Raw genomic sequence first — 15,785 nt, 5'->3', positions numbered from 1 at the left:
ATCACTGTGACATAATCGGCCTACAAATGCGGCCTCAGACGGATGCAGCCCATTACTTTTCACAATAACGATTTAACACAACAACTTTGAGCTTTTATTTTGAAACTACGTTTTGGAGAGCTGAACGTAGAGTGCTTGGAGACGAGCACAGGCTGTAAAAAACAAACAAACGTGGGAGTGACCACGGAAAGGTTCGGATGTGTGAGAGAAAAGACGTAAATCGCAGTCACAGCAGGGCGCTCTGACACAGTTCAGTGGGCTGAACTTGCGTTGGTGTCGATACTGTCGATGTTTGGATCGAGCTGTTCCCTGCAGGCCATTCAGAAAGAAGAATACAGGTCACCTGACAATCATTTCAGCCAGTAAGCACTCGCGTTTACACTGTGAGGAAAATGAATAACTCTGTGAACTCAAAACTGAAAAGAGAAAAACTTAAGAAACGTCTCGTCCACAGCTGTCAACATTACCGCGTCACGCCTCAGAGCCCGCTGCTGACCCTGAAACGGCGGTGAGGCCGCAAACCGTGAGGCAGCGTCACGCGTTTTCAGGTAGATGTGACCTCACAATACAAACAGGACGAGTCAGGCTGTTTGATCCATGCTTTTATTACAGGAAGTGAAACACAGTCAGCAACCAATCAGCAGCTTCCTGCAGTGAAGCTCTGCTCACGTGTTTCATCTGGACATGAAACCCAAAACAGATTCAATCACCTGGATTTACAGAGCCCGATTAGCCCCACCCCCCACACGTCTGATCTGAGGCTCAGACAGAAACGTGATGGCGCGACGTGACGGGTGTCTTGCTCTGACCGCCGTCTTAAATACGTCAATAAATAAACAGTAAGTTAGCGTTTGTTCAAGTTTAGAGGAAAGAAGCAGCAGAGTTCCCGTTAGCATGTTCGTCCTCTCCGAGTCCGAACGCCACCAGCACGCAGACGTACAGCAGTCTGCTCATATGTACACGCCACAGGTCAAAGGTCAGCAGGCTTCCTGAACCTGCGGCTTCCTGGGTCCCTCTGATGTGACGTGTGAGAGAGTCATCTGTTCAGCTTCTCATCAAACCTGCAGAGAGACAGGAAGTAGATTCATGAACCGCGCCAACATCAGCAGGCCTTCACGTCTCTGTGAGCGTCTTCATCTTCTCTCTATCGTCCTCGCGTCACAGATCACGTGACATTTCTGCAAGCGTTTCACAATAAAAGCCTCAATGCAAACTGACGGAGGGCTTTTAATTTGGAAATGATACAGGAAGTATGACTCAGTAAAATAGGACTTAGTCAAACAGAAGGAATAAGAAAAGGCTGTTATCACCAGCTGTTAGAGTGAATAGTCAAAGGTCAGTATGGGTTAGGTCTAAAACACATAGAAGTAGCAGCTAAGCCAGCTGTCACCGTAAGCCTTCTTGTTAGGTGTTATAAGTGTTTACTTGCATGTTGTATTTAATCTGTGAGTTCAATCAATCATCAAAGTTACAGTAGAGTCAGATTAGAGTCACAGTAGAGTCCAAGTCAGAGTGGAGCCAAACTGGAGCCAGAGTGGAGTCAGAGTGGAGCCAGAGTAGAGCCAGAGTGGAGTCAGAGTGGAGCCAGAGTGGAGCCAGAGTGGAGTCAGAGTGGAGCCAGAGTGGAGTCAGAGTGGAGTCAGAGTGGAGTCAGAGTGGAGTCAGAGTGGAGTCAGAGTAGAGTCAGACTGGAGTCAGACTGGAGCCAGAGTGGAGCCAGACTGGAGTCAGAGTGGAGTCAGAGTGGAGTCAGAGTGGAGCCAGAGTGGAGTCAGAGTAGAGTCAGACTGGAGTCAGACTGGAGCCAGAGTGGAGTCAGAGTAGAGTCAGACTGGAGTCAGAGTAGAGTCAGACTGGAGTCAGACTGGAGCCAGAGTGGAGTCAGAGTGGAGTCAGAGTGGAGCCAGAGTGGAGCCAGAGTGGAGTCAGAGTGGAGCCAGAGTGGAGTCAGAGTGGAGTCAGAGTGGAGCCAGAGTGGAGCCAGAGTGGAGTCAGAGTGGAGTCAGAGTGGAGTCAGAGTGGAGCCAGAGTGGAGTCAGAGTGGAGCCAGAGTGGAGCCAGAGTGGAGTCAGAGTGGAGTCAGAGTGGAGCCAGAGTGGAGTCAGAGTGGAGCCAGAGTGGAGCCAGAGTGGAGCCAGAGTGGAGCCAGAGTGGAGTCAGAGTGGAGCCAGAGTGGAGCCAGAGTAGAGTCAGACTGGAGTCAGACTGGAGCCAGAGTGGAGTCAGAGTGGAGCCAGAGTGGAGCCAGAGTGGAGTCAGAGTGGAGTCAGAGTGGAGCCAGAGTGGAGTCAGACTGGAGCCAGAGTGGAGTCAGAGTGGAGCCAGAGTGGAGTCAGAGTGGAGTCAGAGTGGAGCCAGAGTGGAGCCAGAGTGGAGCCAGAGTAGAGTCAGAGTGGAGCCAGAGTGGAGCCAGAGTGGAGCCAGAGTGGAGCCAGAGTGGAGTCAGAGTGGAGCCAGAGTGGAGTCAGAGTGGAGCCAGAGTGGAGTCAGAGTGGAGCCAGAGTGGAGCCAGAGTGGAGCCAGAGTAGAGTCAGAGTGGAGCCAGAGTGGAGCCAGAGTGGAGCCAGAGTGGAGCCAGAGTGGAGCCAGAGTGGAGTCAGAGTGGAGCCAGAGTGGAGTCAGAGTGGAGCCAGAGTGGAGCCAGAGTGGAGCCAGAGTGGAGCCAGAGTGGAGCCAGAGTAGAGTCAGACTGGAGTCAGACTGGAGCCAGAGTGGAGTCAGAGTGGAGTCAGAGTGGAGTCAGAGTGGAGTCAGAGTGGAGTCAGAGTGGAGCCAGAGTGGAGTCAGAGTAGAGTCAGACTGGAGCCAGACTGGAGCCAGAGTGGAGTCAGACTGGAGTCAGACTGGAGTCAGAGTGGAGTCAGAGTGGAGTCAGAGTGGAGTCAGACTGGAGCCAGAGTGGAGCCAGAGTGGAGTCAGAGTAGAGTCAGACTTGGGTCAGAGTGGAGTCAGAGTAGAGTCAGACTTGGGTCAGAGTGGAGTCAGAGTGGAGTCAGACTGGAGTCAGACTGGAGCCAGAGTGGAGTCAGAGTAGAGTCAGACTTGGGTCAGAGTGGAGCCAGACTGGAGTCAGAGTGGAGTCAGAGTAGAGTCAGACTTGGGTCAGAGTGGAGTCAGAGTGGAGTCAGACTGGAGCCAGAGTGGAGTCAGACTGGAGCCAGAGTGGAGCCAGAGTGGAGTCAGAGTAGAGTCAGACTTGGGTCAGAGTGGAGCCAGACTGGAGTCAGAGTGGAGTCAGACTGGAGTCAGACTGGAGCCAGAGTGGAGCCAGAGTGGAGTCAGAGTGGAGTCAGAGTGGAGTCAGAGTGGAGTCAGACTTGGGTCAGAGTGGAGTCAGAGTGGAGTCAGACTGGAGCCAGAGTGGAGTCAGACTGGAGCCAGAGTGGAGCCAGAGTGGAGTCAGAGTAGAGTCAGACTTGGGTCAGAGTGGAGCCAGACTGGAGTCAGAGTGGAGTCAGACTGGAGTCAGACTGGAGCCAGAGTGGAGCCAGAGTGGAGTCAGAGTGGAGTCAGAGTGGAGTCAGAGTAGAGTCAGAGTAGAGTCAGACTTGGGTCAGAGTGGAGTCAGAGTGGAGTCAGAGTGGAGTCAGAGTGGAGTCAGAGTGGAGTCAGAGTAGAGTCAGAGTAGAGCCAGAGTGGAGCCAGAGTGGAGCCAGAGTGGAGCCAGAGTGGAGTCAGAGTGGAGTCAGAGTGGAGTCAGAGTGGAGCCAGAGTGGAGTCAGAGTGGAGTCAGAGTGGAGTCAGACTGGAGTCAGACTGGAGCCAGAGTGGAGCCAGAGTGGAGTCAGAGTGGAGTCAGAGTGGAGCCAGAGTGGAGCCAGAGTGGAGTCAGAGTGGAGTCAGAGTGGAGTCAGAGTGGAGTCAGAGTGGAGCCAGAGTGGAGTCAGAGTGGAGTCAGACTTGGGTCAGAGTGGAGCCAGAGTGGAGTCAGAGTAGAGTCAGACTGGAGTCAGACTGGAGCCAGACTGGAGCCAGACTGGAGCCAGAGTGGAGTCAGAGTGGAGTCAGAGTAGAGTCAGAGTAGAGTCAGACTTGGGTCAGAGTGGAGCCAGAGTGGAGCCAGAGTGGAGTCAGAGTGGAGTCAGAGTGGAGCCAGAGTGGAGCCAGAGTGGAGCCAGACTGGAGCCAGAGTGGAGCCAGAGTGGAGTCGGACTGGGGTCAGACTGGGGTCAGACTGGGGTCAGACTGGAGTCAGAGTGGAGTCAGAGGGCCTTACTGGCGGATGGTGTCGGGGATCTGCAGCCTGTCTGTGGGGATGAGCTCGGACAGCTGCTGCAGACTCTGAATGAAGCGGATCTTCCTGCTGAACTTATCGCTGCGGAGAACAGGGTCAAAGGTCACAGGGGAGACAAAAGAAGACAAATCGACTACATCAAGCTAACACAACACATCAGGACCTGGGATAGTTTAACCTGTAAGAGTTCTCAGTGAGATTTATCTGTGTAATGACCAGATCCACCACAGGAAGTCACTCTAACAGAGGGGGAAGACTTGGGGTCCTGTTGGATTCAGGTCTGAGCTTTAGAAGAAGGTGTTTCTGCTGCAACATCCAACATCTGCATAACATCAAACACTCTTTAAGACACTGAGACGGCGCTTGTGCTGACAGACGTTTCCATCAGGCGGCGCTAACAGTTCTGTGAGGTTCTGGTTTCACCAGCGTGCTCCACAGACTCTTGGAAGAATTCTTCAAGATCGAAAGAATTACGAAGATTATGGATGTGCTAATCGTCGGTGCCAGACATGACTGAAGAACCTCGGGGCCAGAACCAGCAGACTGAGAGACAGCTTCATCCATCAGGCTGTCAGGATGCTGAACTCTCTCTCTGCTCTGTCAACCCCGCCTCCAACATACAAAACTCTGAACTATCACCCTTCACCCACTCCCACTTTCCCACAAACACTCAGACTGTGTTGGACAGTGTTTGTGGGTATAAGACTTATCTTTTATGTTGTTTAGTGTAACACTGAGGGCCGTGGAAGCTCTGCAGTTTCAAATTCCTGTGTATGATCTGTACATGTAGTTTTTGACAATAACGCTGACTTTGACTTTTTCCTACTTAAACACTGAATGTCTGGACTTTTGCCCCCCCGATCATGAATGTGAGAAATAGTTTCAAATGCCTTTGTTGTAAGTTTTTGACACTTTCCATTAAATTGAACTAAACTTCTGAGCATTTCTTACTTTTAGACTAGTCTCTTAGTCTAATTTCTTTCCCTAATCCCAAGTAAAGAATCATTAGATGCTGGAACCGTGAACGTTCACGCTGTGATTTATCCAGTGAGCTGCACTTTGACTCCACACAGAAGTTTACTGACAGAGGCCCTGCTAGATTTCAGTTTCTTGGTACTTCACTGCCACCTTCTGGTGGTAGGAATCCACTGCAGCCTGGATCCAGAAAAATGTACAGTGTGAGTGTGTGTGTGTGTGTGTGTGTGAGAGAGTGTGTGTGTGAGAGTGTGAGTGTGTGTGTGTGTGTATGAGAGTGTGTGTGTGAGAGTGTGAGTGTGTGTGTGTGTGTGTGTGTGTGTGTGAGAGTGTGTGTGTGTGTGTGAGTGTGTGTGTGTGTGTGAGAGTGTGTGTGAGAGTGTGAGTGTGTGTGTGTGTGTGTGTGTGTGTGTGTGTGAGAGTGTGAGTGTGTGTGTGTGTGAGAGAGAGAGAGAGAGAGAGAGAGAGAGAGAGAGAGAGAGTGTGTGTGTGTGTGTGTGTGCGAGAGAGAGAGAGTGTGTGTGTTTGTGAACGAGAGAGAGAGAGAGTGTGCGTGTGTGTGTGTGAGGGAGAGAGAGAGAGTGTGTGTTTGCGAGAGCGAGAGAGAGAGAGAGAGAGAGAGAGAGAGAGTGAGTGTGTGAGTGCTGACCTGATAAAAGGTTTGACCAGCGTGATGAGAGCTTTGATGTACCAGGCGGGGTGGACGACCAGCAGCCCCTTCAGGTCCTTCTTCAGCCTGCAGAGACATGAGGACAATGAACCCCGTGTCCTCGTTCGCTAAACACACTTCAAAGTCCACCGTGACCGTCAGTAAGTAAGTAAGAAAAATTTATTTATATAGCGCTTTTCACAGATAAAAATCACAAAGTGCTTCACAACACAAGAAATGGAAATCTAAAACAATGTAACAGTAAATAAAATAGCAATGTAAAACAATAAAAACAACATAAGAAGAAATTAATCAAAAGCTTTTCTAAATAAAAATGTCTTCAGCTGTTTTTTCAAAGAATCAATGGAGTCCGTGCAGCGTAGAGACAGTGGAAGAGAAGTCCACAGCCGTGGTGCCGCTGCCTGAAAGGCCCCATCACCACAAGTTTTAAAACGAGTGCACGGTACCACCAGCAGTCTCTGATCTAATGACCTTAAAGCTCGAGAAGATGAATGTGGTTTCAGCAGGTCAGATAAATACTGGGGAGCTTGACCATGCAGGGCCCTAAAGGTTAGAACTAAAATTTTAAAATGAAACCTAAAACTTACAGAAAACCAGTGAAGGGAGGCTAAAACTGGAGTAATATGCGATCTTCTCTTGGTGCCTGTTAAGAGTCGTGCTGCAGCATTCTGCACAGTCTGAAGACGATTTAAGGCTGATTTGTTAAAACAAGTAAAAAGACCGTTACAGTAGTCTAAACGAGAGGAAATAAAAGCATGAATAATCATCTCAAGTTCAGGCTTTAACACCATTAGTCTGAGTTTTGAAATATTCCTTAAATGATAAAAACATTTTCGGACCAGCTGCTCGAGCAACATCGAGCTGTCAAACATGACATCGAGGTTTCTGAGGCTTGATTTTACATAAGGGTCTAAGAAGCTGATATGCTGCCTAATTTCTGAGACCATGTGGTCCGGAGCAATAATTAGAGTTTCCGTTTTATCAGAGTTTAATTGGAGGAAATTTTCATTTAACCATTGGTTGATTTCTGTCAGGCAATTACTTAAATTACACAATTTATAAAACTCAGAAATTTCGAAGGAACAGTATAGTTGGATGTCATCAGCATAGAGATGATAGGAGATATTTTTATAGCGCTTAATAATTTTGCCTAGGGGGAATATATAAAGTAGAAAGAGAATTGGACCCAGGACAGATCCCTGAGGTACCCCACACGGCAAAACTGTTGATTCTGATGTGACATGATTCATGCAAACAGTAAAAGATCTCTCAGACAAATATGACATAAACCATTTTAAAACAACACCAGTAATCCCAAACAAGTTGTTGAGTCTGTTTATCATGATACTGTGATCTACAGTGTCAAAAGCAGAGCTGAGATCAAACAGGACCAGAACTGTGTATTCTCCAGAGTCTGCTGCCATCAAGATATCACTAGATACTCTAAGTAAGGCTGTTTCAGTGGAATGCAATTTACGAAAACTAGACTGGAAAGTGTCCATAACAGCATTTTTATCCAGGAAATAGTTACGTTGTTCTACTACTACTTTTTCTAAAATTTTCGATACAAAAGTCAATTTGGACATTGGCCTGTAACTGTTAGGAAGAGATGGATCCAGGTGAGGTTTCTTTAATATTGCCTCAAACAGCTTGTTTAAAGAAGCTGGGAACTGAGCCAGTATGAAGAGAAATATTTATCATTGCCACAATACAGGGGCCAATAGAGTCAAAGACACTAGTGAAAAGGGAAGATGGAAGGACATCAAGGGGGCTTGAAGTCTGTTTTATATGACAAAGCAGGACTCTGGTGTCCTGTAATGTAACAGGAGTAAAAGACGACCAAGTATCAGAGGTGAGCAAATTGTAAGTTTGATATTGAGAAGATGATGGAGAGATATTTGACCTGATGGCAGAAACCTTATTTGTGAAATAGCTCATAAACTCATTGCATTCAGACGTTGAGTGAACTAGTGCACGAGGAGCATCAGGAGAAACAATACTCTTAATTGTTTTAAGAATTTAGGGTCTTTCTTTTTTGAAGTTATTCAATTCAATTCAATTTTATTTATATAGCGCCAAATCACAACAAAAGTCGCCTCAAGGCGCTTTATATTGTACAGTAGATCGCACAATAATAAATACAGAGAAAAACCCAACAATCATATGACCCCCTATGAGCAAGCACTTTGGCGACAGTGGGAAGGAAAAACTCCCTTTTAACAGGAAGAAACCTCCGACAGAACCAGGCTCAGGGAGGGGCGGGGCCATCTGCTGTGATTGGTTGGGGTGAAAGAAGGAAGACAGGATAAAGACATGCTGTGGAAGAGAGACAGAGATTAATAACAGATATGATTCAATGCAGAGAGGTCTATTAACACATAGTGAGTGAGAAAGGTGACTGGAAGGGAAAAACTCAATGCATCATGGGAATCCCCGGCAGCCTACGTCTATTGCAGCATAACTAAGGGAGGATTCAGGGTCACCTGGTCCAGCCCTAACTATATGCTTTAGCAAAAAGGAAAGTTTGAAGCCTAATCTTGAAAGTAGAGATAGTGTCTGTCTCCTGAATCCAAACTGGAAGCTGGTTCCACAGAAGAGGGGCTGAAAACTGAAGGCTCTGCCTCCCATTCTACTTTTAAATACTCTAGGAACAACAAGTAGGCCTGCAGTGTGAGAGCGAAGTGCTCTAATAGGGTGATATGGTACTACAAGGTCATTAAGATAAGATGGGGCCTGATTATTTAAGACCTTGTATGTGAGGAGCAGGATTTTGAATTCAATTCTGGATTTAACAGGAAGCCAATGAAGGAAGCCAAAACAGGAGAAATATGTCTCTCTTTCTAGTCCCTGTCAGGACTCTTGCTGCAGCATTTTGGATCAGCTGAAGGCTTTTCAGGGAGTTTTAGGACATCCTGATAATAAAGAATTACAGTAGTCCAGCCTGGAAGTAATAAATGCATGAACTAGTTTTTCAGCATCACTCTGAGACAGGATATTTCTAACTTTAGAGATGTTGCACAAATGGAAGAAAGCAGTCTTACATATTTGTTTAATATGTGCGTTGAAGGACATGTCCTGGTCAAAAATGACTCCAAGGTTCCTCACAGTGTTACTGGAGGCCAAGGTAATGCCATCCAGAGTAAGAATCTGCTTAGATACCATATTTCTAAGATTTTCAGGGCCGAGTACAATAACCTCAGTTTGATCTGAATTAAGAAGCAGAAAGTTAGCGGCCATCCAGGTCTTTATGTCTTTAAGACATTCCTGCAGTTTAACTAATTGGTGTGTGTTACCTGGCTTCATGGATAGATAGAGCTGCGTGTCATCTGCATAGCAGTGAAAATTTATGCTATGTCTTCTAATGATGCTGCCTAAGGAAGCATGTATAATGTAAATAGAATTGGTCCTAGCACTGAACCCTGTGGAACTCCATAGTTGACCTTAGTGTGTGAAGAGGACTCCCCATTTACATGTACAAATTGGAGTCTATTAGATAGATATGATACAATCCACTGCAGTGCAGTACCTGTAATACCTACAGCATGTTCTAATCGCTCTAATAGGATATTATGGTCAACAGTATCAAACGCAGCACTGAGGTCTAGCAGGACAAGCACAGAGATGAGTCTACTGTCAGAGGCCATAAGAAGATCATTTGTAACCTTCACTAAAGCTGTTTCTGTGCTGTGATGAGCTCTGAAACCTGACTGAAACTCTTCAAATAAGCCATTCCTCTGCAGATGATCTGTTAGCTGTTTGACAACTACTCTTTCAAGGATGTTTGATATGAAAGGAAGGTTGGAGATTGGCCTATAATTAGCTAAGACAGCTGGGTCTAGAGATGGCTTTTTAAGTAAAGGTTTAACTACAGCCAGCTTGAAGGCCTGTGGTACATAGCCGATTATTAGAGATAGGTTGATCATATTTAAGATCGAAGCATTAATTAATGGCAGGACTTCTTTGAGCAGTTTTGTAGGAATGGGGTCTAAAAGACACGTTGATGGTTTGGAGGAATTAATTATTGAAGTTAACTCAGAAAGATCAATTGGAGAAAAAGAGTCTAACTTAACATCAATGGTACTAAAAGTAGCTGTAGATAATATTACATCTGTGGGATGATTATTGGTAATTTTTTCTCTAATGATAAAAATTTTATTTGTGAAGAAGTTCATGAAGTCATTACTAGTTAACGTTAAAGGGATGGTTGGCTCAGTAGAGCTCTGACTGTTTGTCAGCCTGGCTACAGTGCTGAAGAGAAACCTGGGGTTGTTCTTATTTTCTTCAATCAGTGACGAATAGTAAGATGTTCTGGCTTTGCGGAGGGCTTTCTTATAAAGCAGCAAACTATTTCTCCAGGCTAAATGATGATCCTCTAAATTTGTGACACGCCATTTCCTCTCCAGCTTACGAGTTATCTGCTTTAGGCTACGTGTTTGAGAATTATACCACGGAGTCAGGGACTTCTGATTTGAGGCCTTAGTTTTCACAGGAGCTACAGTATCCAGAGTCGTACGTAGTGAGGAGTTATGAGTTGTGAAAAATACTCTGTTCTAACTTACGACAATATCTCCTGAAATTACGAATGTTTTCATTTATCCTAGGACAGATTTCAAACATAGAAAAGTACTTTTTTTCAGAGGTGCCATTATGTCTAAAATAGAGTTACACTGATTATTAAAGGATGAGACAAGTGAGTCCAAATCATTGTAAGTCATTTCAGCGTCAAACACAGAGAACCTTTTGGCAGCGTTCTGGTTTATAATTCGCCTTTCAATCTTACTTTGGGAGCCAGGGGATCGAAATAAAACGACGCCAGTTGGTTGTGGTGACGCCGTTAGGCATGACAGACGAGTTAAAGAGCTGCCCGGTGCTGCTGTGGTTGTAAGCGATGTCAGGTGCACAGCTGTGCTGAGGAGGAAGAAGAAGATGACCTCCAAAGAGCCGCAAACATGGCTGAATCCCTGGCATCATCTCCCGCGTCTAAACTGGTCACAACGCAACAGCAAAGACCACGGATGATTACGTCATGACCACACAGAGCAGCGGTCCAATCAGAGCATCTCTTACACAGCGAGCACGATCGATCGGATTAAAGACGTCATGACGGAGCCTGACCCGACGTCAGCACCATCACCTGCTGCTGTTGAGCCACAGCCAGCTATTAGCCTTTACTAGCAGAAGGTGACATGGCGAGAGGCGGGGGGTGTTGAACCACCACTGCTGCCATCTTGGATTGCGGAGTTGGTGGGTTGGTTGTTTCCAAACAGGAAGTCTGACGCAAGCGGACGCTCCAACTAGGATCTCGGCATTTCCAACTGTTATGTATGAACCAAGATATATGGTGTGCTATACAAGCTATTGCCAGTAGGGAGCACCACGCCCAGTTATGTGTATGTGTAACTTCTGTGTTATGTTAAATAAAGAGAAGAAGTCGAAATGTAAACAAACTGCGGTGTGTATCAGTCTGAGTCTGTATAAATCCTAATTAGTGTACTGACACCACAGGAGGGAATATAACACCGACCTCAGATGGAACGCATCATACAAGGCGACTAAATCCAAGCCGCGTCACGCAGCGTGTGAAAATCACAGGAAATATGAGGCATCTGAACCAAAGGTCGTGACCCCGACACTGCAAAGGGATGTATAGAGGGCTCATTTTTGTTGTGGCTCTGATGGGGGCGGAGCTCTCCGTTGGCGCTCTTGCCTATGGTTAGCGTAACGCTCCATGTTTTCCACCTTAGTTCCTCTCACATTCAGAATGTACCGTTTTCCTTTTCTCACCGACACCGGTCGCGGCTGATGGCCACCCCTGAGCCTGGGCAACTTCCTGTCGCCAAAGCGCCTTCTCGAGGCGACTGTTCACACTATATAAATAAAACAAAATTGCACGTAATTGAATTGAAAGATCATCTCGCCGTATGGTCCACAGCGAGCAGCTATGAGAAGCTCTACACGTCTTCAGGGTCACAGTTCCTGAAGGAACAGGAAGTAAAGAAGCTCCACCCCTCAGGGCGGTGCTGAGAGGGGATGCTGTACCTCCTGTCGATGGACGTGTAGCACTGGTGAAGCCACTTGATAGAGGGCAGCTTGTTTCTGGGAGCCATGGCACACAGGTAGACTAGCAGGTAGTTCTCTGAGACCATTAGGTCCAGCGTCCCCACAATGTACCTGCAGGGGAAGACAGGTCAAAAAGGAGGTGTGGCTCACACCTGCTAGCATCTGACCAAAATTTCTGGGTCCAAACTCACCTGAACAGGTTTTCCATGACATACTCGTAGTTTTCCACTGTGTTCTCCGGCAGGTAACAGGAAGCGAAAAGGATGATGGCGTTCATCCCGTCTCCAAAGTAGCCTGTCAACCAACCACAGGCAGAGCTGTCACGGTGCAACTTCAAATACAGCACAGTGTTAGCTCCATGGCACCTGCGGGTGTGTTACAGGTGAGTGTGTGTGGCGCTTGATGTCCTGCAGGTGTAATATCAGTGTATCATCTTATTTGTGTTACAGGTGTTTTTCAGGTGTGTGTTAGACCTGGGACCTCCTGCAGGTGTATTACAGGTAGTTTGGTGGGTGTGTGACCTCTGACCTCCATGTGACAGGACCTGCAGGTACGGCTCCAGGACGCTCATGTTGACATGGTATTCGTGTCCCGAGATGCAGAACCGCCTCCAGCGCCGCCCTCTGCTGTCCACCTGATCCAGCTCCATCAGACCTTCGGACTGCTCCACCGGGCTTCTGGCCACACCCACAGCTCCACCTCTGCCCATCCGAGGGAGGTCGTCTATGAGACAGAGGTCAGAGGTCAGTTGTTTATCTCTTGGTTACATCACTTCCCATCTGCGTGCATGTCTCACCGTCCCACTCGAGGTCGTGCATGCTGTCCGGCAGCGTTCCTGTCTCGCTGTCCGATGGCGTCTCCAGAGCTTCCAGGTTGATGTCAAGCGACGGTGTGTCGTCTGGTGTCCCTGACAGCGCGGCTGCGGAGAAGCTGTTCCGATCGTTCGAGTCACGGCGGTTCAGAGTGAGACTCAGAGACGGTGCCACCAGACGCTTCTTAGCTCGACCTCCACCCGATAGAGTGAGGCTGGTGACCGGAGCTAAAGAACAGAGGGCAGAGTGAACACTGATTGATTTTTGGAAGATTGTTCTCATTGATTTTGATCACCTTTGATTGGTGATTGTCTTTAGGCTTTAGCTTACAAAAACTGGTTTTCACCTGATTCTCCTGCTGGACTTTCCGTGTCATCCTCTGGAAGTGGTCTGAAGCAGCGAGTCCAGCAACGCCAGCCAGGTAAAACCAAGTAAACAGGTGAAACAAAGGGGTGTTAGCAACATCTGTGAGAAGATATTCCTCACACACATTAGCTTTAGTTTGCATTTATTCACAGCTATTAGCTTCTGTTGGCATATATTAGCATTACTTAGCCTTCATTAAGCTACATTTGCCTCTTACTATATGTTACTATTAGCCTCTGTTATTATTACTGTTAGCCTCTGTTAGCACAAATGAACATCCCCCATAAGGATGTATTCATCTTTATTAGCCTCTGTTAGCATCTCCTGTCTATCTGTGTGTCAGGTTACAGGTGACCTCTGACCTGGGGAAGCCATCATCCTGCCACTCCTCCCTCAGCTCCATGTCCTGGATGTTGGGGGGGCCTGAGGGCCCTGGAGCAGACCTGGAAGAGCAAAGAAAAACCGAAACTGGAACCCCATTCATATTCTCTTCTCTGATTGGCTGACTGCCCTTCTGCAGGTGTTTTGACGTTTTTTGTTGTTTTGTTATTTAAAGTTAAACAAAGATCATTAAATAAGTTTGTTTGATTGGACATTCATTACTCACACACACAGGTTTGTCTGACCTCCTGTGACGTTTGTTTGGAGGTTTGTAAACTATTTTTAGCTCGAGGGTTTCCGTCCAATCACAGATCTGACCTGCAGGCAGTTAAGCCTCCTGGCGATTAAAATCAGATCAAACCCGTCTGACTGCTCTGACTATCTCAGACACACCTGAACAGGTGAATAAGGGAGGGGCTTCATTGTTCCTCTGTTTGCTGTGAAGCTGACACACCTATTCAGTTACTATAGCTGGAGATCAGGTGTGAGCAGAGAGTGGGTGGTCCTCTGCAGGTGAGGAGTGTTTTCACTGCGGTACCTTCAGGGTCAGCTCGGAAAAATATCAGAAATCTGATGAGGCTCCACAAAAACAAAGAGGAGAGATCAAGGAGACTGTAAAGCTTCCTCTGAGTTACTCCTGGTGAGGAACAGCTGTGGATGGATTTCCCCTGAAAGTTCAGATGAAATCCTGGTAAATAATAAAATTCTTCACAAAGAATCTCAGCCAATCAGAGAGCTCCTCAGGTGAGAACCTGTGAGAAGGAGGAGGAGTTTAAAAGGATGAAGACTGTGATGTTTGCAGATCGTATAATCTGCTCAACTCTTCGTCTCCAGCCTTAAAGATTCGTAAAGTGTTGGCGGCTGCCCCCTGGTGGTGCGTGCAGATACTGCAAGGGGTGGAGCCAATCATTATTACATCATCACCTTTGATTCTGAGCTCGTCCCCGCAGATGGTGCTCTTGGCTCAGGCTGTTGATTTACGGCCAGATTAACTAAAAAAGCCAAAATGGTGTGTGAGCGCAGTGCTCAGGTGTGTTGTCCAGGTGCAAACTTCAGGTGTGTTATCAGACGCACCTCTGTGGGCAGTAAGGTTAGGTCAGGTTGATTTCAGTATCAAGCACAAAAACATAAGATGCTTTGTTTCGGCGCACGTTAGTAAACTGCGTGTTGTGAACGTTAAATATTCTCCTCTAATGTCCTCGGCTCTGCGTGCATTACAACAGCCTCACCTTCATAGGTGAAGCTGCAGGTGCAGAGCGCAAGGCGTGAAGCTCAGAGCGATGTTCAGTCCGTTTCTTCATCAGGTCAAACACGGTTCAGATTATTGGCAGTTTGTTTGGTGACGTTCACTCAGCACCTGCTCCACAGATCAGCTGTTTGCAGGAGCATGATGGGAAATCGCAAAAACTCAATGTGTGACACAAACTAGCGCATGACATGCAGGTGTGACCGGACGCCTCACCTGTAGAGCTTCACAGACTGAGTCAGGAGCTCAGAGAACAGCTGCGCCTGGTTTTCAGAGCGTTTTCAGGGACTCGAGAGGATCAGAGGCCTCCTCTGGTCTTTGACTCTGAGCTCAGATCCAGGAAAAGGCGTCACCTTCCTGTCCGAGGACCAGAACCGATCAGGACCCGACCAGGAGCCAATCAGAAACAGCAGACTAATCAGTGAAGTCATCAGCAAGGAATAGATCAGAGATGAAGCTCAGGAGCTGGACTGGGAGACCCCACAGCAAGCAGGAAGTGAACTGACATCACTTCCTGCTGATCAAAACAGCCCAGATCATCAGGCAGTGAACATATCACAAAGACCCCTTCACTGACCGTCAGGAAGAATGAGCGTCAGCAGCAGAAGCAGTTTGAATTGAACTTCCTCTTTTTACTGAGCAGGAAATGCGCGCGCGTGCGTACACACATACACACATACACATACACACACACACACACACACAGCGTTTGAGCTGTAAATATTTACCTGTCCTCACCGTGCCCGTCTGTGTGCTCAGTGGGGGAGCTCATGATGTCACTCTGATGTCACAGCGTCCTCTGACCAGCGTGTAGGACCCGCTGGATATCTGAGTGTGTTGTCCTCCTTCCTCTCCTCGCTCCGAGGGAGTTCCCACTCTGACTCTATGGGGCTCACTCGCTCTCTCTCTCTGCCTGACAGGTTTGTCTGCATTTCACCGCAGACACGCCACCTGATTGGCCACGCTCACCTGCTCCTTGCACACAGGTGAGGTGGCAGATCAGCTTCAGACTGCTTCATTAAAACTACACCAATCAGATGC

General features: G+C 47.4%; 1 protein-coding gene across 2 annotated transcripts; it reads right to left on the bottom strand.

Moving 5' to 3' along the window:
• Positions 1 to 587: 587 nt before the first annotated feature.
• On the bottom strand, positions 588 to 15,785 carry bnipl (BCL2 interacting protein like). Of its 2 annotated transcripts, none has more exons than XM_031749267.2 (10): positions 15,473 to 15,785; positions 13,480 to 13,560; positions 13,098 to 13,141; positions 12,736 to 12,978; positions 12,468 to 12,662; positions 12,131 to 12,233; positions 11,919 to 12,050; positions 5,859 to 5,945; positions 4,217 to 4,315; positions 588 to 1,061 (listed from the first exon to the last, which is right to left on the bottom strand). In XM_031749267.2, exons 1-10 carry the CDS (start codon positions 15,514 to 15,516, stop codon positions 1,037 to 1,039), a joined length of 1,053 nt encoding a protein of 350 aa, XP_031605127.1. In that variant the 5' UTR covers positions 15,517 to 15,785; the 3' UTR covers positions 588 to 1,036. The 2 variants fall into 2 exon arrangements, with proteins under 2 accessions (XP_031605127.1, XP_039474936.1); XM_039619002.1 differs by lacking the exon at positions 15,473 to 15,785 and adding an exon at positions 14,961 to 15,222.

Source organism: Oreochromis aureus, linkage group 11 (genome assembly GCF_013358895.1).
Source record: "Oreochromis aureus strain Israel breed Guangdong linkage group 11, ZZ_aureus, whole genome shotgun sequence".
Classification (NCBI taxonomy): domain Eukaryota; kingdom Metazoa; phylum Chordata; class Actinopteri; order Cichliformes; family Cichlidae; genus Oreochromis; species Oreochromis aureus.
This window is presented reverse-complemented; position numbering and strand designations above follow the sequence as displayed.

Coding starts and splice junctions, on each gene's coding strand:
- bnipl (XM_031749267.2), bottom strand. CDS start 15,516: ATGAGCTCCCCCACTGAGCACACAGACGGGCACGGTGAGGACAG. Junction 13,142..13,479: donor CAGGATGATGGCTTCCCCAG/GTCAGAGGTCAC, acceptor TCGCTGCTTCAG/ACCACTTCCAGAGGATGACA. Junction 5,946..11,918: donor TACACGTCCATCGACAGGAG/GTACAGCATCCC, acceptor ATGTCTCTGCAG/GCTGAAGAAGGACCTGAAGG.